The sequence below is a fragment of the Amphiura filiformis genome, chromosome 3, assembly GCF_039555335.1.
Source record: "Amphiura filiformis chromosome 3, Afil_fr2py, whole genome shotgun sequence".
NCBI classification, from domain to species: domain Eukaryota; kingdom Metazoa; phylum Echinodermata; class Ophiuroidea; order Amphilepidida; family Amphiuridae; genus Amphiura; species Amphiura filiformis.
The window spans coordinates 43390585-43413783 of NC_092630.1; the positions used below are offsets into that span (position 1 = coordinate 43390585).

Below are 23199 nucleotides of genomic sequence, written 5' to 3' on the forward strand. Positions count from 1 at the left end.
TGTTTCACTGATGAAACTAGCATGGCAAATTTAGGGATTTAGGTAGGCAGTTTGCATAAATTATTCTTCCCCATGTTTTTTATCACAAAAGTTTTTATTTTGCAAAATAAGTTTAGACACTTTGGGGGAGAAAGAATATGTTGAAATAAAAACCATTTTGAAGATAATGCTGTTAGAATACATCCCAGTAATAAATCACTCACCTAAACTATGTCCAATCATTGACACTTGTCCCCTGAAGCTTGGATTTCTTTGTTTGAATAAGGCAAGTAAACGGTTGGTTTCACTCCCTACTACATCTACGATACGTTGACAATAACATGGACTAGAATAAAACAATATGTCTAAGAGGGTGTCGTTGGTGAAGCGTCGTAATCTGCTTATACTACCCAAGGTGATCCTACGGAGATACCTGCAAACAAACCAAGGTAGACAGTTGGACATGTTATCAAATCCTTATGGTGTTGTCTCAGTGTTCCAACTGTGATTCTGTGATTTTTCTGTGATTTTTCAATACCTGAATCGCAAATTTCCAGAGCAACAGATACAACAACATAACTTGAAATCAACAACAACAACAACATAACTTGAAATCAACTTCTGTTCACCCCTCATCCACGGAAGTTTTTCCCCTTTTTCTCTCTCTCTTACACTTCATACATTTCAAATTTTCACTTTCTCTTTGAATGTAATTCCATTAATTTCTACTTCCCTCTGGAATTTCCATGAACGATATCAAAATTCCATAACTTTTCCATGAAACTTGCTATTTTTAAAATTCCATGACTTTTCAGTATGTGCGGTTTCATTTCAATAAAATGTTTTAAAAACTGCGAACTATATTTGACATCATACAGCTGTGTATTATGTTACCTGCAAACTAGTTGTTTGGTAAACTAATTGGTAATATCAACCAATTGTTTCCTGCCAATACACTGACAAGTGTCAGTTTAGCCATCATCTTGATGACGACAGGTGTAAAAGAGGCTACATGAAGACAAAAGTCTCCTTCCTAAAATCCTACCTATCCACAACTCCTATTCGCTGACGTAGTGCACATTAGTAACCATTGGTACGGGTTCAAGCCTGAGCTGATACACCTGTTCCAAAATATGATATGCAATAGACTTTGTGTTGTGATCATTTTGATCAGTGGTTCGTAACAAAGAAAGCGTGAACCAGTCATATTCTAACATGCACTACGCCAGCGAATAGCATACTAAATACAGTGGCAGAATTTCAATACGATTTATACAAGGTGGGCAAGGATGGATTCACACCCCAATCCTTACCTATCAACTCCTGTAGCATCTCCATGCAAGGCTTCATACCAGTACACAGGTAGGAATTCAATGCGTCCTATACGACCATCATCCTGGGCATGCTTGAAGTGAGTGTTCAACAATTTCAATGATGTGGACCGGAAGTCATCAACTGTAAGAAATATACAAATTGAATTGAAAATCTAGAGATATTTCAGGGTAATATTTGGTGTGATCAAGCAAAATCAGTCTGAAGTCTGTCATATTAAATTTTCAGTTTCTTAAATGATAGTAAAAAGCATTTACAAAGCTGCAGTTTGCAGAAAACCCCATTAAAATTGAACAACCAGTTCAAAAGATAGGAGCTGTTACAGAGTTTACAAAACAATAGGAAACTGGAGGAAAATGTTTCCTTTGTTTGGCTATATCTCAAAATCAATATTTCCGACTTTTGACTGATTTTGCTTCATCACATCACAGTATGATGTTTCTCTAATATGTAAAGTAATTCACCTATTTCCGACATCTCACAATTCAAATATGATGCCATTTATGACTTGCAATGAACTTTACAAACACCCCATGCCATGAATGACAACACACATGCTAGACAATTCATCATATCAAATAATATCAAACTAATTACAGTGATAGTTTTCTCCATTGATGTGCATAATGTGATGTATAGTAAACACAGCCAAAAAAGAAAGTCTCCAGTAGTTCCATCCCCATTTAATCAGATTCTGATGAGTTTATGGCAAAATAATTTATATAATAATTTTCTATACACTCTCCTTCGAAGATTGATATCAAATTTGATATCAAAAGTTTAATCATCGTGAGCATAGAAACATTTGTTTGGAAATTCGTGCAATTTTAAAAATGACATAGGGAATTGTATCACGTAGCAGAGCTAGCGTGAGTGCCAAGAATTACGTCGCCTGAATAGGCGGCAGGTTAAAGGTTTGCCCATGCATGTCAAAATGCAAATCAAATACCCGCTCTTTCAATTGTGCGCAGAGCAAGGGTACAATGATTCCTGTCTGGGCATGCTTCAGGCCGCATAATAAGCTGATACCATGCATTGATTTTTGCGTGGTCAATTCGTAATTTGGCATTTTTAAAATGGCACGAATTTCCAAACAACGGCTCCTTTGCTCATGATGATTAAACTTTTGATATCAAATATGGTATCAATCTTCGCAGGAAAGTGTATAGAAAATTATTATATAAATTATTTTGCCATAAACTCATCCGAATCTGATTAAATGGTGATGGTACTACTGGAGACTTTCTTTTTTGGCTGTGTTTATGATAAATGTGATACAATCACACCAATCACATGATTATTACTGGACTGCAATGCAGGTAATGAATGTATGTGATAAAAATAAATGTCGGTGATTTAACGTGCGCTACACCTAAGTACCAGCACACTTCAACAATTATTCCGCTGCCAATAGGATATATCAGAATCATTTCCGCTTCCACAAGTCCGCAACTGATGCGCAGGTACTCTCAGCTGACTTAGATTGTGATTACCCCAGCAGCTCCCCATTTTACACCTGGGTGGAGTGAAGCAATTGGGAATTAAGCCGTCTTGCCCAAGGACGCAACACACTGGCCGCGGTGGGGTTCGAACCCACAACCTTTCGATTATGAAGCTCGCGCCCTAACCATTGGACCATCGTGCTTCCCAAACAAATTTTATATCACTCAAAGATTATTATTCTAGACAGTTCATTGGGTAATTACCAGTTGATATTGATACCAGATGATACCATCCCGTTGACGCTTATGCCCTACAATATGTAACATGTCTCAGCGACTTGGTCAGATACAGTATGTGTGTCATATGTGCAGGGAAGAGATGGCTCCGTAAAATGAATTAAGCCCCAGTAAAACTTTGTGTTGTGTTGTAAAATTGATTAAAATGTTGTGGAATTTATTATGAGTAAAATCAAATAAATGTTAAATTTGTGTAATGGTTAAAATATAATCACTCGGTGAAATATGTATGGCACAATCCATCTTTCGCCTCTCGTGATTGTACTTCAACCGTCACCATATTGTACAACATTGCCTTGCAAAATGTCCCATTTGGGATGTGTATCTTCATGCAGCATATAGTTCTGATGTACAAAAAGAGTGCCAGCATTGTACAATCATTTCATTGCTTGGAAATGATAAAACTCTGAACAAAAAGATATACAAACAGGTATATACCAGATACTGAAGGGAAATGGAATATAAATGTCATGCATTCACACATGCCATCATAATATGTTGAGAAACATTATCGTGTTAAAATCACAAAAATGGTACAGCTTAAGCAGAAAGCAGATGGGATTCATGAAGTATGTGGTCATTAATCATATAAGGTGTGTTTCAGTGGTTTGAGCATGGATCTGATGAAGTATATGTGGTCATTAATCCTATAAGGTGTGTTTCAGTGGTTTGAGCACGGATCCGTAACTGAGTATACGTAACAAAATTGTTTGAACAAGGTGCTTAAAATGTCTCCCAAGAAGTTGATGAATAGAAAAATGAAACCAACAAACATGAGAAGTCAAATGAGAATTGAGAACCGGCACCATAACGTGCATGCAAAGTATAGGAACCTGGCAAGAAATATCATGACTTTTGTATGGAAAAATAGCAAAAGCAAGTCTAGCAAATGTCATCTGATGTGCAGTGATATTTGCACCAATTTTCGACATGATACCACCAGATTATCCCAAGGCTTAAATTATTTTGGTGACTAGGGATTTTTCATGAACCCTAGTATAATGTGAAATTATCCATATCAACTATATTGATAAACACCCCACTTTGTAGTGCACCATTCTACACCTGTGAACTTCAGAGAAATTGCTCCTGATATAAAATGCCTACATCACCATTGCAAATTCAGAAACACTCATGAGCTACACCAAGGTAATTTAAGCCTTGACTTGCTATCAATAAAGTCACCTAGATCCCGAGAAGATCTATCTATATTTTTGCTTGGTTCTGGAGTCCAGAAGTTCTTTAAAGTATCTCTAAATCCATGACGTTTTCTTCTTCTGTCTGGAGATCAAGAGATACACCTTGAAATCAACTGATTAGTGGAACTCATAGTTTTATGTATGTAAAAACAAATCATTAAGGATCCATGACACAAACCACTGAATATGAGACTGGTCTGTTGTATTGATTGAATGATTGTACTATTTGCTATTACAGGTTTAAACATTTACCTTTAACCAGTGACCAGGTTTTGTTAACACACCCAGTCCTATCTTTAGCCATGTCCTAAGCTAGCTTTACCAATGCATTTGTTATGCTGTTCCCATAGTTGAAACTTTTTTCACTTTTAATTTAAGCAGCTTTTCAGTTGTTACACTTTAGTACCATCACATATTTATCCGCATGAATAGCTCCCATTAAACGGATAAATACAATACTTCTATAGTACACAAAAGTAGTCATTACAACCATTTTCATTTTGCATTTTAATACGTCCAATAATTTATTCAAACACTTACCACACTCTACGATACCCCTAAACCTCATGTCGCACACTGGTCCTATGCCATGAACAACAAACACTACATGGTCAACTTCATTTGGTTCCCCTACAAACAAACAAACAAACAAAATCATATAATTATCATTATAATTGGGAGATTACATCTCAGATTAGGCCCTGTTTATCGCATGAAAAAGGACCATGCTAAGTTACGCTGCTTGTTCAGTTAACAACATGCTGATGTTTCATGACATGATTCAATCAGCCAATCAGAAACCAACTTTCGCGTGTGCAATGTGCATGTGCTACATTGACAAGAAAGTAGCCAAATTTTCTGAAACACAGTGTAGATAAATGACTATGTATAAAGTGTTATTGCATGTAAGATGATGCCAACTGGACGGGTTGATTTTCCCAAACTAATTTTAATTCATAATATACAATTAATCAGAATGATGCTGCTTCAGTAACTGTCCTGCATAAAAACGTGCAGAGTGCATCAAGTGCACCATGTCATGTGGATCCTAGGCAGAGCCATTTTTGAATTGAATATCCATATCATCATCTGAATAATTAATATCCACCAATTTCAAGTGTTTCTAATGATACTTTGTTATGAAATTATGGGACCAAATCCATTCTTTGAAGTAACATTCCTCTGTCAAATTTTTCTCTGGATACTTTTTCTGACTAAATTCACCTCAATTTTTCAGTGTAGAAAAGTGAAATGCCACCATGGTTACCAGCTCTACTTTCAAACCTATGACAGGCCTTACTAGTCTATAATCATATCCATATTTATACTGTGGTTCACCTGCAAGATTTAACTTTACATGTGTGATTTCATAATTTTTTTGTGAAATATGCACCTATATCACTACCGAACTTGAGGCAAACCATACTATAATGAATGATTAAAATATATTGGCCCAAAGGCAACGTTAATAAGTTTGTCTAAGGATGGCTTCAAAATCTAACCCCCAGTCAACTGCCCACACCCTGGCAGAACTGGGAATCGACCAGCAGTAGGGAATTGAAGTAATCTCTTGCACAAAAAAATTAATTGGACTATGCCATTAAAATTGTTTTGCCAAGTCATTTTAAAGCGCTAATCCTCGCGTATAAGCATGCAACGTCAAACACATGCCTTAAGACCTTATGCAATATAATATGCGCTGGACCACTAGTAGTGGGATGTTTCATTTGTAAAAGCAATTTGGTAAAACATTAGCTGACCCTTTCCCTGCATACCTTGCTCCAGCTCATCATCTACCCCTCTCTTGACTACCCTGGGGCGCATCTGTCCATCCGGTGTAGACCCCCATTCATCAGGTTTGACTGATGGTCGAAAGTGTACAATGACATTGGGGTTGTGCATCACTATGGAATCACCACCTGGGAATTCTAACCGACGATGCCAGATATTGTTGGAAATGGCTGTCTTGTATTCCTCCTGCAAAGAAGTGAAGTAAAACAACAAAAACTAGTGAGCATGGCTGTATGGTACAACACTGGCTTATAATCTTAGGCGAAAATGTTGGGACACTTTGTTTGGCTTACAATGTTAGGCGAAAAGTTTGGGACACTGCGCTTATTTCACACACTCCCCTTCCATTACTGATGAATGCTGAAAAAATAGTGTACTCCTATCAGGCATGAAAACTGGTCTTGGAAACAAAAAAAATAGTGAGCATGGCTGTATGGTAGAGCATTGGCTTATTTTAGGTGAAAATGTTGGGACACTTTGCTTGGCTTACAATCTTAGGTGAAAAGGTTGGGACACTGCGCTTATTTCACACACTCCCCTCCCCTTACTGCTGAATGCTGAAAAAATAGTGAAAAGTGGTTGCGCTATTATTAGGGATGCCCACTCTCAATACAGTTTCCACTAGAACGATTTTTCATTTACTGTGTGCGTGCACTCACACACGTATTGTCTATGGAGAAACTGATCGATACAAGAAATCCCAGGCATGTTAAATGGCGTACATACTTGTTTTGATCCAAATGTAGGCCTATATCAGGGTGTTTCAAGAAATTCCTGATTCCACCAGAAAACATTCACCAAACTTTTTCCTGTTTGGTCAGTAAATAGAGAGGACCTTCCTGCATGAAGAGATCAACTTTTTTTAATGAAAAATTTAATGAGATGAGAACTACAACAGGTTGAAGTGACACCATTCCGTGCATCAGGTGTTCAAACGCAATTATCTCAGAATTTGGAGTGAATCAGACAAGCAAACTTACATACTCATAAAATTTAACTATTTATGAAGACAAAATGTGTAGGATGTTAAGAAATTTAAGAATGTCAAGCCTACCGCGGCCCATCTCAAATCATGCACTTCCCGTGCACTTCTCACTACCATGTCCATTTCATAGGGAGTATAAAAACCGGGGACCATCATGGCTTCCATGCACACAGTGTATTGCTCAATGTAGTAAAGATAACCTTTGAGTTGGAGCAAATTTCTCAAAATTGGTAGTGATTAATGTTACCAAACTTATGCCATGATGAAATATAATAATTTTTGAAGATAAAATGTGCTGACCTTAAAAGATTGAACAATGTTTAAGACTACCGCTTTTCATTTGAAATAATGCACTTATTGTTCATCTCCTCTATGGAGATATTTTTCATGGCGGCCATTTATGATTATGCTTGAGGTTTCAACAAACAAACCATGGGTTTTGAGGTCTTATAGTTTTTGTTGTATGTCAACAAAATCGATTAAATTTTCAGGATGATCTTATTTTCATGTTGTTATAAGCAAATATAATGTTCCAGATAAGATAGTTAATAAATACATTAAGAAAAAGTACCTTAAAGTTGCACTTTCTGTTAGTATTCCTTTTGGACTTTAACTTTTTAACATGTTCTAGCAGCCCTATATAAAACCGTGACACTTTCGAAAGGCCATATCTCTGGAATGAAACGTCCGATTAAGATTATTTAAACGCCAAAATGTTTCTTTCATCAATTCCCATCCAATAAGTTAGGTCTGAATCAATTTAAAAGTACTTCAATTTTTAGTGGACATGCCTACTATTATGTCTGCTCCAACATTGTTTCCAGGTGGAGTAAGCATGTACATAACATGAGCTATGAAAACTATCATGCATTTTTAGTCTCACATACAATTCATCGGAATTTGATCTTCAAAACATCAATTTTCGCACAAAATTGCACATCCTGGAAACAGGATGGGGAAGAGATATTGCATTACTTCATTTCATTCTTCAATGTCTCTCTTTTAACACATGGATCCTGGATTTCTCTACCGAAGTCAGTTTGTACCAAAATTCCTCCCCACAAGGTAATAGACATATTGCATAACAATAGATACAGCTTGTTGGTATGGTAATCTATCTCCTTTGTTATTGCAATATGCATATTGTACTGTATTGTGGGAAGATATTTCTGTCAAATTAATTTCCAGAAGACACACCCAGGATAATTTCATATATTGGGAATTGGGACATATATTATTTTCAAAAATCTACAAGCTCTTACTTCGATAAAGTTTGTTCAGCACATAATTGGCGAAAATTATTTGGTTTTTGTTACTGCGTGCATGAATCAAGTCCCAACTCACGCTTACGTAAATTCACACAAAGGGCTTACAGGGTGCTCCCCAAAAAGCGGGCCCCAACAAATCAACATATTAGAACCTAAGCTAAAAGTCTTTGTCATTTACATACTATAGTCCTTGTATCTACCTCAAGTCACTGGCACTAGCTTTGAAGTTCAGTATGTTCTATGTTAGTGTGTTATTTGGTGCGTGTACATACTTTTATGCGCGCCATCAAAGTAGCGCGTATGTACACAAAAGAAACTACGCTAAGCCAACGCAGTACATACTGAAGTTCAAAGCTAGTGCCGGTGACTTGAGGTAGATATGTGGACTATACATCTGTTAACATGTGTTCCTGAAAATACGACTTTTATGGCTCCTTCTGTAAAGGCATCCGCGAGACCAGTTTTACACACAATGTGTGACAGTAATGTTTGACCATTTATATTGCGATTTTCAGGAACTGTAGTCACAACATGCAGCATGCACACAGATAAGACACACTGCATATGGTGAAGTTGTTCTTCAGAAAGCAGCACATGTATATTTGGGGCCTGCTTTAGGTACCCTCTTCTTTTGGCTTACCTCCAAACTCGCACACATCTCTTCTTCGTATGGGATGAACTTATTACTGTCTTCATCACTCTTATAAAACCATGTACATCTGCGCACTTGTGACGGTTTCTCTTGCCAAAAGATGGAGTACCTCATGCGTTCATGTAAGCGTACATCATATCTCCCACCATTGGTACTTATCACATGCTCATCAGGTTGTTGTTGAGCTGTAAGGAATACAACATTTTGCTGATGAACTTTCAATTACAATTTTTTAATTTTTTGTTACCATTAATAATTTGAGGGCTTCCATAATTACTTCAATTGTTATCTGTAATAAATTTCAGGATTATGTAGAAAATGAAAAATGTTGGTTTAGTTCAAATTTTACACTAGATTTCAAAGTGTGAAGGAATATCTGCCCTTTCCTGGAATAAGATTTTGTTCATGACATGAGTAAATAATTATAGTTCAATCTATGTATACACACCAGCAAGTTAGGGAATCCCTATACTTCAATCAGGTGTAAAAGTGGCAAATTTCTGCCTCTGCCCTGTATCAATATCAGAATTCTATAAGAGCCAGAGACATCAATGTACGCAACGTAGCATATAAAAATATTCTACATGTACTTGCAATGTAAAGCAGCCTACCTGCAATAAGTGCTTCCTCCAACCGTACTGAATCCAAGACACTGAACGGATGCCATATTTGTTTCTCCTGGTCCTTGCAATAATACCAATGTGGCTGTACTGGGACATAGCCTGCACTTAAAGCATTCAAGCCTCCATAATGATCATGATGCTGCTGTGATATCTCCTGGAATTCTGCTGTTGTTGGTGGCGGTCTGCTGGGGTCAAACTAGACAAGACAAAAAATGAGACCAAAAAAAATGGTTATGACCAAACCTTGAAATCTGTGTACAGGTTACATGAAATGTGGAGAAAAATAATAAAGCACACCACCTGTACTGTTCACCGGTCAACACTAATCATAACAACAGCCTATCCTAATATCAAATCTGAAATGATGCAGTTTCATCCACATTAAACATAACTTAATGATGATTGAAATTAGTGTAATATGTAGCAAAGAAGTACTCTAATTGGAAACACATGCATGCAGCAATTTGCTTCATAAAATGTAGTGTGAGTTCATATAATAAAATCACTTCATCAAATTTAGCCTTCGCTAAATCGAATGAAACAATTGCTTAATTGAATGAAGCTGTTTAAATTGGAGAACAAAGCCATTTTAATTCACCAAATTTTAATCTTATTCAAATGAAGCAATATCCCTTGTGTGAACAGAGATCACAGTGGTCGAAACAAGGGACCATTCCCTGATAGCCATCTTATCTGGACTATCTAGCCACATTTTCTGATAGTCCAGAAGGAAATTCAGTAGCCCAAGAGAAAGGACATTGTTTCCAAAATTAATTGAACCAAACGTTCACCGAGTATTCAGTTACGGCCCATGTGAGTAACACAAAATTGCCAACACATTCTTGTCTTATTCCACTACAAACACACAACACACACATTTTACTTAAAGCCATAATGTACGATCTTATAATATAAAATTGGGGGTTTTTTTTCAACCCTGATTTTTTGGCATAGGTATTTGTAATGTTTACACATGTCCCAACTTGCACCTAAATGGACTCTGCCAAATTTGTTGGTCAACAGAGCAAAGTTCGACATAAAGTCATAATTTCATGAAATTATGACCTTATGTTCTCCTATAGAACTACATGTTACACAGCCAAAATAACCAGTAAGGTTGTTTTCACTTTACTTTGTTAATTCAGCTCAAAATGGACAGAAACCCTTCCCAACAATTTATACTAGTATTATTTCAGCATTTTGAGTATATAATAACAAATTTAAAATTTGAAGGAAATCGTACATTAGGACTTTAAATTGTCATCTACTTAAAAATGTCATGCATGTGAAATTTAGACATGGCATTGAGTATCAATATCCCAACAGGCTACATGGGTAGAAAATTGAATAGCAATGGCAAGCAGGCTATCCCTTATTTCGACCTCTGGGGTCATCGTTTAACACTTTGTATCTTTGCAAATACGACTTCCTAACATACCTGTGGCTGTTGCATTGGATAAGCACCAGAGGGAGGAGGTCCAGTTGGTGGAGGCATCATTGGTGGACTTGATGTAGGAGGTAGTCCACTCATTGGATGTGCCATAGGTTTGTGTTGCAAACTACGAGGTCCCGATCCCATCAGGGCAGATCTCACATGTGATGGACCTGTTGGAGGTGGCCCTTGAGCACTGTACGCTTGCACTGGAAATTAAAATTTATATATTATTAGTCAACATTTTTAAACATTTAAGGGGGTTCGAAACGATGTTTCTGGAAAACAGAAACTGAATTTAGAACCATTTGAATAGATTGAATAAGTTAAGCGAAATACACTGAGCAAAATAGTTTTTGTTTGAAGGAAATCGGACATACGGTTGTCAAGATATGCATGTTTTTAGTTTCTTTGTATTCTATTGTTTTTGCCAATATATTGATGAAGTTAATGAGGAAAATTGGCAAAATGTGCTCATGAATATTCATGTTTGCCAATATTATCTACCAAAAAAACGTTTCAAAACGTAAAAGCGGCCAAAGTTTAAAAAATCTTTCCTGTGTGGCTTTTCACCCTTTTTAAAACTTGGTCCCATTTAGTAAAGTAGTAATAACATGAAGAATGAGTCCTAATTTTTACATGCAACCATTATCAAAAACATTTCAAGGTTTATGTTTTATTATATTGCGTGATCATAAAGAGTAGTAGAGTATTATATATTGACTGTGTGTCAACCTGCTACATATAGGCCCTACATCTGTACATAAGGCGCAGAATCGCACATGACGATGAAGAATTAAACAAAGTGAGTATTTGCTACAAAATACATTATAACGTCTATAAAATACGGAAAAAAACTTCAATTACGCATACGAACATTAATTCATTTGCTCTACAAAATAAACACTGACAACTAAGAAAACCAACAAGTAGCCTATAGATGATTTCGTATGGATCTTTAGAAACTTTCATAAATGGGACCAAGTTTAAAAAAGGGTGAAAAGCCACACAGGAAAGATTTTTAAACTTTGGCCGCTTTTACGCTTTTGAAACGTTTTTTGGTAGATATTAATTCTTTTTTTTGGTAAATAAATATTGCGCGCTAAGTGGTTCTTTGTAGCCATGCGAGGTGAACTAGTTGGATATCCATATTTCGCAGTTAATGGTGCTTTGTAGCCCTGCGGGCAAACTAGTTGGATATCCATATTTGGGTGAGTGGTTTTTTGAAGCTCCGAGGGGCAAACTAGTTGGATATCCATATTTCATGGTTAGCGGTTCTTTTGTAATTTCTGCGGGCAAACTAGTTGGATATCCATATTTCATGGTTAGTGGTTTTAACGACCGTAACCACCCCAATCAGCTGCATACCGCATCCAGCTATTTTATTTATCAAAATACTAGTTTTTAATGCTATGGGGTTAACAGAATTATTTAAAAATTAATAGCTGAACCCAATAGTTCAGCCAAGGACTGGAAACGACATATTGATGACTTTATATAGAGTGTATTCAATAAACCCAAGGCGGAACGAGAGTTGCTAAGTAACCGCTATCCGAACCATAAACACACATGCATGCACAGACAACGAGTATTCAATTTCCTCATAGCATCCCACGTTGTTCACACGTCAGTCGAATTTGGCGGTGTTGGTTTGTTAGCCCTCCAAGTTATAACATCGTTCACTTTGTGTTGAACATTGTATATGAGCCTCGCTGTAATAACATAAAGATCAGTCTGATCAGTGTGATATCACAGAGCAGACCCTTGAGAGGGCACTTGGCTCATTTGCATGGCAGTCGGACTCTCCATTGTATTTGATCATTTGTGTATGGAGTGCAATGGCGACCCGTCATTGTATTTGTTCATGTGTGTATGGAGAGCCACTCTTGGAGCCCATGGGACTTAGGCTAGGTCCTCAGGTAGAGTCAGACGCTGTATGTACTAGAAACGCCCATTCTTGATTCTCGTTCATTCAATGTTAGCATTAAATTTGTATTGCCCGGCGGCCCCGTAATGGAAAAACCTGAATTTGTTACATAAAAAGAAATGAAAATTAAAAAGGCAAGGTTCCACCTGAGTACATATTAAATGGGTGTAGAATTTTTTTTCAAATATATATATGAATTTAGACAAACATACGGGATATAATGAACCTTTGACATGACGCCATGATGACATGATTTTATTAGTGGTTTTATATATCACCTATACCGTGTATCATAATACCAGTATTTGTAATTTTATATTATATAGAACTAATATTTTGCATCATAAATGCGCAGTTCATATGCACAGACGATTACTAATCTTCACGACTTCAAAATAACATGTTACAAAGCAGGTAATAGGTGCTGGCCTTGTCCTATTGTACTTGTTCATTTGTGTATGGAGAGCTCACTGACCTGTTAATAGAGGTCAATGGAATAGCTTCTTTATGGGGCACCTCTCCATCGGTTTCAGGGCGCAGTTCATTGAACTCAGCGGGATTCTATTGCAAGTGCTTTTATATTATTACAAAACGGATCGTGGTTATTGCCTTGACAAACCTAATAAATAATTCATACCAGGGATGAATAAATCCAGGGTGCGGACATTTCATTGGTCGCAAAACCACGGGATTCGATACAAGTTTATGTTGTAAATGAATGCGTGAATAAGAGTGTCATCCCCTTGGCGCGATATTTGATTTCTGAATATACTCAAGTTGCCGTTGAAAATGCTTAAAAATCATCAAGATATGCAATACTGTCTAAAGTGATGTAAAATTGTGGCAAATTTGTATGATTTATCGCACATAATTTCTGCGTAGCGTGGAGAATCATTTACATAGGATTTTGGAGAAAAAATGTGATAATTTTAGGGAAATATAGAATGGCGGAAGAAACAAATAAAACATTTTCCTGGAATGTGTAGACCATACTCTTTCTGTTCCTATTGATTTCTATACTGAAATAATTCTTAAAATGAAGTTGTTGGATGATTTTAGTTGGCATTTCTAGAACGTAAACATGTAGGCAGATAGTAGAGAGGGCACTCTATTCACGAGATTTCTTTTCCAACGCCAAAATAGCACGAATTTTGGTGGTTTGCGAGTGAAGAGTGTCCGCACTATCGATGGACTACGTTTTTGTAAATGAGCTAGTGTTAGTGGGTAAGCTGTACATCTCTTTTGCATTGTTAAGACAACCACGCTAGGTTTTTCGATCAACGTATTATGCGTGTTTGGTCAAGCGAGGATAATTTGTAAAGCAGCAAGTAATGGTGAGGATGTTGCCCTTTTAACTACTTCTGACTTTTGATTTAGCCCAAAATGAATCAATAAAATCGTGTATAAGATATTTGTGGGGATATTTGGGCGCTATTACAACAATTTAAATAAATGGGCACTTCTGGGTTGGATATATTATAGACTCTATAGAATTTAAGTATGATATATTTTCGATGGTAAATATATTTTCACTTTCAAAGTTTGTAGTTTTCATAATTGCAATTTCTTAATATTATATAAAAGGTGAGAATAAGACTATAAATGTAAGAGTATGGGATAATTTTGATTGTTAATAAATGCGAAACGCCGGCGGTAGACATCAGCAATATCAGGGATTGCCGCGATTCTTGCAGTAGCTTTTATGAATAGAATACAATAGTGGATACAATAGCGGATACAATAAGCGGAACAATAGAGCTCTCTTTACGGGCAAATAAACCTCGTCGCGTTTTGCTAAATTTAACTTCTTCTTTTTCATGAACTGACCTTTATTTTTTAAACTTGTGGCAAAACTTCGACCGAAGTTTTTAATACCAATATCTTATGAATAAACCTTCATACTACTTTTATTTTATATGATTTTGACATGAAACTTTGCCAATGTGTTTCTATGGCCTAAAACATTACCATGTGATTTTCCGCCCATCTAATTTGCATATTTGCATAATTAATTAGCATTATACTTAAGGCTAATTAATTATGCAAATATGCAAATTAGATTTATGGAAAATCACATGTTAAAGGTTTAGGTCATAGAGACACATTGGCAAAAGTTTCAGGTCAAAATTTTAAAGGTAAAAGTAGTATGAAGGTTTATTCATAAAATATTGGGAAAATATTGGCAAAAATTAATATTAATGAGCACATTTTGCCAATTTTCTTCATTAACTTCATCAATATATTGGCAAAAACAATAGAATACAAAGAATCTTTCAACAGCAATATCTCAAAAACCGTTTGTCCGATTTGGCTCAAATTTTAGAATTAAGATTATTTTGCATATCTCTCTGCAACAAGTCTATTTTAATCTCAATCAGAGCAACTTGATTTTGCCTTTCGTACCACCTTAATGAGATATTCATGACTTCTTAAAGCTCAGTGAGGCAGATATAGATTCTGGTGTTAAGACATTTTACACTTTTAAAGAGATATAGTCAGAAAATTTACACTTTATGGGAACTACTCTAGCAAAAACTGCTTTTATGTGAAGGATTTAGTCACATTAATTTTTTTATATTACCAAATATAATTCATTCCGATGACCAGGGAAGTAATTAACTTTGATCTTTATAGGGTCTATGGATTGACAATGAAAACAGGATCATCTACAGCTCACTAGATTTTAACCATTTTGCTCTGTTACAATATATAATGTCACATCGACCACTAAAGTTTTAAAGACATGCCAACTTCGAAAAACACAAAATCATATTTTCACAGAAAAACCATATATTTTTAAGCAAGCCCTTTTAAAAGTATCACGTAGTACTTTCAATCACTTACTATAACCAATTAATGCTGATTCAGTGAGTTTGATTTGGTAGCATACTTGGTAGCATACTTCACCACCCATGTGACTGTAGACCAGACCTTTCTGGTCAAGCTATCAGACAGTAAATCATTGCACAGTTTGCATATAATTGCAGCAGCAGGCGTAAGAACCATATTTTGTAAAAGAAAACCATACATTACTAGGTGGCATGTCTGGGTTTATATTCAAAGCACAACTACTTTAAATTTCTTGTAAAGCTACGTATGCCCTACTCCATTTCAAATCTTTGTTTGGCTTTATTTCTATTTTATTATTATTCCATCATTTTCTTATGGGGTTAGGGGTGTGAATTGCTCCTACCGTACCATGACTCATTGGTGATTGTGCAGGGCTGCTGAAAGGTGCCGGTGCAAATCCTGATGGTGGAGAAGAAACTCCAGGGGGCGACATTGCTGGGGATGACATACTTGCTTGTGGTTGCGGTGGTGGTGGTGCTATCTGACTATTAGATTGGCTAATGTTCGCAAATGGATCCGACTGACTTGCTGATGGTGTTCCTTGCTGTTGCTGCTGCTGGAAGAATGAAAATGTTGAGGGCTGCGATATTGGAGGCTGGTCAGCTGGTTCTGTCTGTCCGAGGAAGCTGTCTGCTTCACCCTCTTCTAGAAAATATTAATATGAAAGGAGGAAAATTTAAAAAAAGAAAAGAAAAAAAACCACCATTTTGATATAGCAGTCAGGCAAATTTAATGGCAGCCCCTGATGACTGACACTCTACCCTTGGGTGCTATGAGCACCAGGGACTGCCTTTTGAAGAGAGCAAGAACAATCGCTCCCTACTGCTCTCCTTAAATTGGATATGGAAGAGTGACTTTCAGCTCTCCTCACAATGACTGTACTTACGAAAAACAACATTTTGCGTCAATTTTTCTCGAGTGATCCTCAGACATCACAGTCACCATTGTAAAATAGGTGATCAACAAATGTAGTGCTGGGCTCACATGTTCAAGAAAATACGACACCGGAAGGGTATCACCATCAGTTTGCAATGACAAGTCAACGTTTGCCAATCGGGAGATCAATTGATTTGCCCAGCACTGGATTTTCCCATTGATATGTATGTATGTATTGAGCGGTGCTGGTCAGTCGTCAAAACAACTTTGATCAAGCAAGGTTGCAAAATTAAACAGACTCATAATATGGTAGGAATTTGTACTTCAGCGCCTGTGTTTCGAAATTCTGGTTAAAAGTAAGCAAACACTTCAGCTAAGACACATAAATGTTAGCCAAGCTAAATTGTAGCCAAATTGGACAATCTAAAAAATTGTTTTAATGCGTTTTAAAACTGACGACGCTATGACTGAACGTGTTACACTAGCACCCTCTATCTTCTATCCACAGATCATGAAATAAACTATTGTGTCGTTGTGGATAGTTAGCCCTAGAACTCTGGCCATAGTATCCGTTTTTACTTCTACTAGGGCCAGTCTGCCAGAGGCAATTACATTGAAAAATTTGTTGAGCATGCTTGAACGATCCAGTACAAAAAATGAAACCATTTCAATGCTTGATCGAACCAATACAAATGTGTGTCAGGTCACTAATAAACATGATAAAAGGCCACGCGTTTTGAACTCGCCACCCAAAAATGGTGGTTTGTTACGCTTTTCCAAATCGAGACTCGTTCAAATTGTTATATCTCTGCTTAAACAAAAGGATACATTGATGTGTGTTTGGTGTCATGTTGTAGCTAAATCTATGCCCTAACATACCTCCAAAGGAGAATTGTTTATCAGCTAAGATAGTGGAGTTAGAGTTGTTTGAGTTCAGAATGACCGAGGTGGGGGATGAGGCGGTGGCGGATGAGGCAGTGGCGGTATGTGTAAAGTCTATGGGAAATGAAGATTTTGTGTGTGCACGTTGAATCAACTGATCATATCTTTGCATCCATATGGGCTACAGACATGGTTAAGAGCTCTTTTGAAAGATTACTCATTCTGCTAACTGTTTTGAATCATTTTGAACTCTTTATGATTGGTTTAGTCTATGAAATGCAAACTTTTATGTGCAAAACTACCTGTTTTCATATTAAACACTGTAGTATAAGCAATGCGGATGTCTTCAAAATCTAAAAGTTGCCCTAAATTTTTAATTACTTATCCTATCATACATGTAGTCAAAGTTAACATTTTCTGAGAGGAAATTTGATGAGGAATCTACTTTTTACTTATTTTTTTTTGTATGGGTTAGGGGTAAAATGTTTCAGTTCAAAATATGTTGAATTGTAAAAATTTGAACATATTTTGGGACACCCTGTATTCGAGATTACCAAACAGCTGTGATTTTTTTTCTTCCAAAGTCAGCAGGCTCCCCTAACATCTAACCAAATCAATGTTGTTTACTTTCAGTTTATAACTGCAAGTTAGTAATAAGCAATGCAATAAGTGACCCATTTTTTATTTGGATTTTTTTTTATTCCACCCTGTATAATTTCAAGGTCACCATGTACAATGAGTTGAAATGTGTATATTTAAATTGCTTATTGCTATTTATCCTATCATAGTCAAAGTTTACATTTTCTGAGAGGAAATTTGATGAGGAATCTAAATGGACTTACTTTTTTTGTAGGCCTATGGGTTAGGGGTAAAATGTTTCAGTTCAAAATATGTGTATTGCTTTTGCCTTCAGCTTTCCAAAAAATGTATACTTTTGCTAGTTTAGGGTTGATAGTTGTGGAGATATTCTAATTTGAAACTTGATTGGTGTAAAAATCCATAATATTTGTGATGTAACGCTAAGGGTGGCGAGTTCAAAACACATGGCCAAAACCCACTTGAGAACACACAATCGCCGGTCATTTCTAAAGATGCATTTATACTCAATCGCTTTTCAACATTCTCTAAAATTACACACATAACTTGTAAACGACAATGATTCAGTCAGTCTGATGATGAGTAACCCATGGTATAAACACAGCTTTACACAATGACTAATTTACATAGGCACAAAAGACTGTGTTCAATGTTCATGTACCATATTAGTTATCAGCCAAACTTGGCAGAGTAGAGCCCGGATGTTCCTATCTCCACAACGTTATTCTGTCGGTCCAACATCCGGGCTATCTCTAGTATCGAGCCCAAACTGCATGTGGCTCACGGTTTGTTATGAACGACAGAAATTGGCTGTGAAGGAGGCTACATAGCAATGTTGTTTGAGTGACATTCCAATTTAGGAAAAAACGACATTCGACCATGGAATTTAATTTTAAGTTTGTCAGTATATAAACGGTAAATCAAATAAGTTTCTTCCACTCTGAAGACTAAGAAATGGTTGTTTGATTCCACTGACTATTTGCGATCAAAATTTACATAACACCAATGACAGAAATCATCAACAAAAAATCGAATCAGGGACTTGTTTTCACTCGACCGTGAGTCACATCATCAACCGTAAGTGATGTGTCGTGGCACGGACCGACAGAATACCTTTTCAACAAGGAAAGAGATACGAACAAAAGCGAACGTTATGGATAGTAATTCAGTTGATATATTTCTCGATCACATCAATATTAAGCATGTAGGTATGCTAGGTGAATTCAAATTTGCCATCAAACTGCATCATTTTATATATCAAATTAAAGCCTTTGAGTAAAGAAAGCCAAAACTGAAAACATTTTTGTCATAGCACTTTCCGTAACAAAGTTACATCTTGTCAAAGATTGACTTTCATCAAAAAGATTCTGCTAGCAAAATTCCCCAGAATGGCATTTAGGGGTGTTTCTAGATCTTAGTCTCATGGCGACAGCAGCTTTTTTTAATGGAACTGCTATCAAAATCCCTCTAAAACTCCATGTGCCACTTGATTATCACCATAAAAAATCATATATTTGGGTCAAGTGAAGTACCGTATAGAAAACATTTATGTAGGTTTCCTTCACCGACCTATTCTCGAAGAAAAAAATTCAAATTTCTATGTAAATATGCATTGTGTTTGGGCCCCGGTCTCGGCGAATTTCGCTGACTAGTAAATGTGTTAACTAAGGTTTGCCTGGGATACCTAAAGCATGTAATGATGTATGATGTAATTGTAAGACATTCAGGACTCGGACTTGGACATCATTGTTTTGGACTTGTTTGTTTGTTTGTTTACCCAGGTTGGTCCGTGAGGAACACATGCTAATCCACGGAAAACCATGGACCGTTCCAAGCTCATACAAATGCACAAGCCTGAATAGCCAGTGTAGGCTAATGTATGCATGCTGGCCTAGATAGCTTTGATCAACAAAGCAAGAAATGGAAGAAAATAGCTAGGAAAAAGAGAAAAGAGAGAAGGCCACTCGACTCCCAAACACAATTGTACAATTTTACTCTTAGCCCTTACTTCGTGAGAAAGGAAACTGGAATTCCAATCTCACTCAGGCCCTGATGCAAAGACTTGGACTAGGACATCAGGGACTCGGACAAGTTGGACTCGACTACAGCCTGAGACTAGTATACCTGAAACTACTAGTCTCAGACTCAGCACTGTGTAGCGTTCAAGAAAATTGGAAATTCGACTTGGCCATCTGCCGGCTATCAAGGGTTCATACCACTAAATCCGCCAGTGAAGCGGCCCCGGTTTCCGTTAAAAGTTTATCACGACTATAGTCCCAACTTTGCATAAAAAATGTGCAAAATCGGTACAATATTAACAATTTTAGTGTTTCAAATCGTGTTTTGCTAGAACTTGTGAATGTGATCTCTACTAATTTGAACAGAAAACGCGAAAATTTGAGTGATGTTTACGATGATGAGCGCATGAATACACGAGGTCAAAACGCGGTTAGCAGTCAGACGTAAACACGGGAAAATCGGGTCTTTTATATAGCGCTATTTTTCTCAAAAAGTAGACCTAAAATATGGTGTCATTTTCAGATATGTTATGCAGAATTTTGTTCTGATTAAGATGATATCAAATATATATTTCAAAGTAAGACGTAACTTCGACTTATAGCCTAAAACGTGACCCCTATTTTGCACGTAAAGTCTATGGAAAGCTATTTTGTGGCATGTACCCTTTAAGGAGCAATTCCATGCGTTTTCCGCGCGTCTTTATCTATTTAAAATGCACGCGAAGAAATGAGAAAGGACATCAACAAGCGGCGTGCATGGACGCCGCCATGTTTTTTCGCTGTACGTCGTTTGCCGCGAATAGGCTTACTTTTATTTCCAATTTAATCAAAGTTCCGATTTTGGTAGAAGTTTGAAACCTTTTGATATGAATAAAGAAGAGTTTCAAAATATTGAAAACATTGTTTATTGGTGTTTAAATTACAAAGAAGTTTTTCAATTTCATTGTTATTTTTTAACCAATTTTTTTGTCATTTAAACTCAAGTTTTGGCCTTCAATTTTAATAAAATTACATAAAAATTAGATTTAAGATATTTAAGTTTCTAGTTTGCTTTATTTATACCACTGTCCAGTATTTTAAATTGTTATAACATTCAAAGTTTAATTTATATTAATATTTAATTTCAAATAGCCATTCATTACATTTGCTTTTTGGACAAAACGGGTTAAAAGTGACGCTGGAGGGGGGGGGGGGTAGGCCTACTTGATTGACATTTCTTGTCTTTTTAAATATTCTGCAGGTACCGAGAATGTTTTAATTTTGAAGTTATGCACTTGTAAAAGATGTTCAAAGAACGTTTACTCTTAACATCAATTAATATCTTCATGAAAATAGCAAATCAGCAACCATTGTGCATTCATGTGCATCAAAATGACGAAAAATGGCAATTGTCGGCTATCATGCTTGTGCTTGAAATCGACATCCTGTCTAAAGTATGAAAGAAAATAACCCAAAATTTCTTACAATTCAAAATGTAGTGAAAAAGATAGCAAAATCATTTTCAAGGCCTAAAAACGATGTTTTAGCCTCTTCAAGGGTTCATACCACTAAATCCGCCAGTGAAGCGGTTTCCGGTAAAAGTTTATCACGACTATAGTCCCAACTTTGCATAAAAATGTGCAAAATCGGTACAATAAAAACAATATTAACAATTTTAGTGTTGCAAATCGTGTTTTGCTAGAACTTGTGAATGTGATCTCTACTAATTTGAACAGAAAACGCGAAAATTTGAGTGATGTTTACGATGATGAGCGCATGAATACACGAGGTCAAAACGCAGTTAGCAGTCGGACGTAAACACGGGAAAATCGGGTCTTTTTATATAGCGCTATTTTTCTCAAAAAGTAGACCTAAAATAGGCTAGCTCACATCACACACTATAGGTGGCGCTATTCGTCCATAGGGAAGTGGAATGTGCATGTACGGTCCAAAAATGGCTTTACTGTGGGGCTCAATGGAGAAAATCACTAAAAATTTATTCTGACAAACAAAACCTAAGTGATGTTGACTTATGTTGGTACTGGCATGATACTGGATTCATAAACTATCACATAGTGCAATCCATGTTCCACCAAGTCGACGCTCGATTTAGCTCAAAAGCAATTTGTGTGTAAATCAAGACCATCCAAAACAGCTTTCTTACAGTAAAGAATAGGAGGTCATCTGGGGTCACATACAGTAGTGTGCATTGTACATGTGCCTGCTGTCACAATTTCACACACAAAATTTTGGGCAATTTGATGACACTATTTTTGTCTGTAACTTCAAAAGTATATGCACTAGAAACATGATTGACCCCTTATTGTTTAGGTAATTTGATTCTCTTTCAAATGAAAGAACTTTCAGCTAAAAATATTAAACTTCAAAATTTTATGAACATCCCTACCTAAAATATGGTGTCATTTTCAGATATGTTATGCAGAATTTTGTTCTGATTAAGATGATATCAAATATATATTTCAAAGTAAGACGTAACTCGACTTATAGCCTAAAACGTGACCCCTATTTTGCACGTAAAGTCTATGGAAAGCTATTTTGTGGCATGTACCCTCAATATCATGACTATGACTGAGTGGGTGACTATGGTAATGACTGCCGGCTGTTGAATTCTGCTCCCGTCGATGTCGCTCAAACCGGCATTTCCCGTGTTAGAGTCTTATTACCTCTAAAATATTACAAGTGATGGTAACTTACCTGCTGGGAAAAGGGAAGCTGTGACAGGAACAGGACGAAATGCATCTGGAGCAAGTTCTCCGCCTGCTGGAAATAAAAGAAGGGGCGGTGGATTCTGCTCGTTTTGATCAGCCATGTTTTCTTCCTGTCCAAAATACCACGTCACTTCTCAGACTAGTTTCCATGCAGTAAACTGAGTAAATGTGATGATAATAAAAATTCTTTTAAAAAGGATGTGCTTAGCCAAGAACAAAAGGCTAACAAAATAAGAATAAATCTTTGGTTTGTGTTCTAATCTAAGGAGCTGTGCAATAATTATGAGCCCCGGAGGGGGGGTATAATTTTCGAACAGCTCGCTAAAAATCGTTTGCCCCCC

General features: G+C 36.6%; 1 protein-coding gene across 1 annotated transcript in view; it reads right to left on the reverse strand.

Moving 5' to 3' along the window:
- Positions 1–22999, reverse strand: part of LOC140148570 (triacylglycerol hydrolase DDHD2-like) — a 42481-nt gene extending 19482 nt beyond the window's left edge. The window contains 9 exon segments of the mRNA XM_072170571.1: positions 204–412; positions 1293–1434; positions 4790–4879; positions 6025–6226; positions 8934–9130; positions 9557–9764; positions 11007–11209; positions 16126–16422; positions 22845–22999. Of these exon segments, the coding sequence (XP_072026672.1) occupies positions 204–412; positions 1293–1434; positions 4790–4879; positions 6025–6226; positions 8934–9130; positions 9557–9764; positions 11007–11209; positions 16126–16422; positions 22845–22959 (1663 nt within the window). The 5' untranslated portion in view covers positions 22960–22999.
- Positions 23000–23199: the final 200 nt, after the last annotated feature.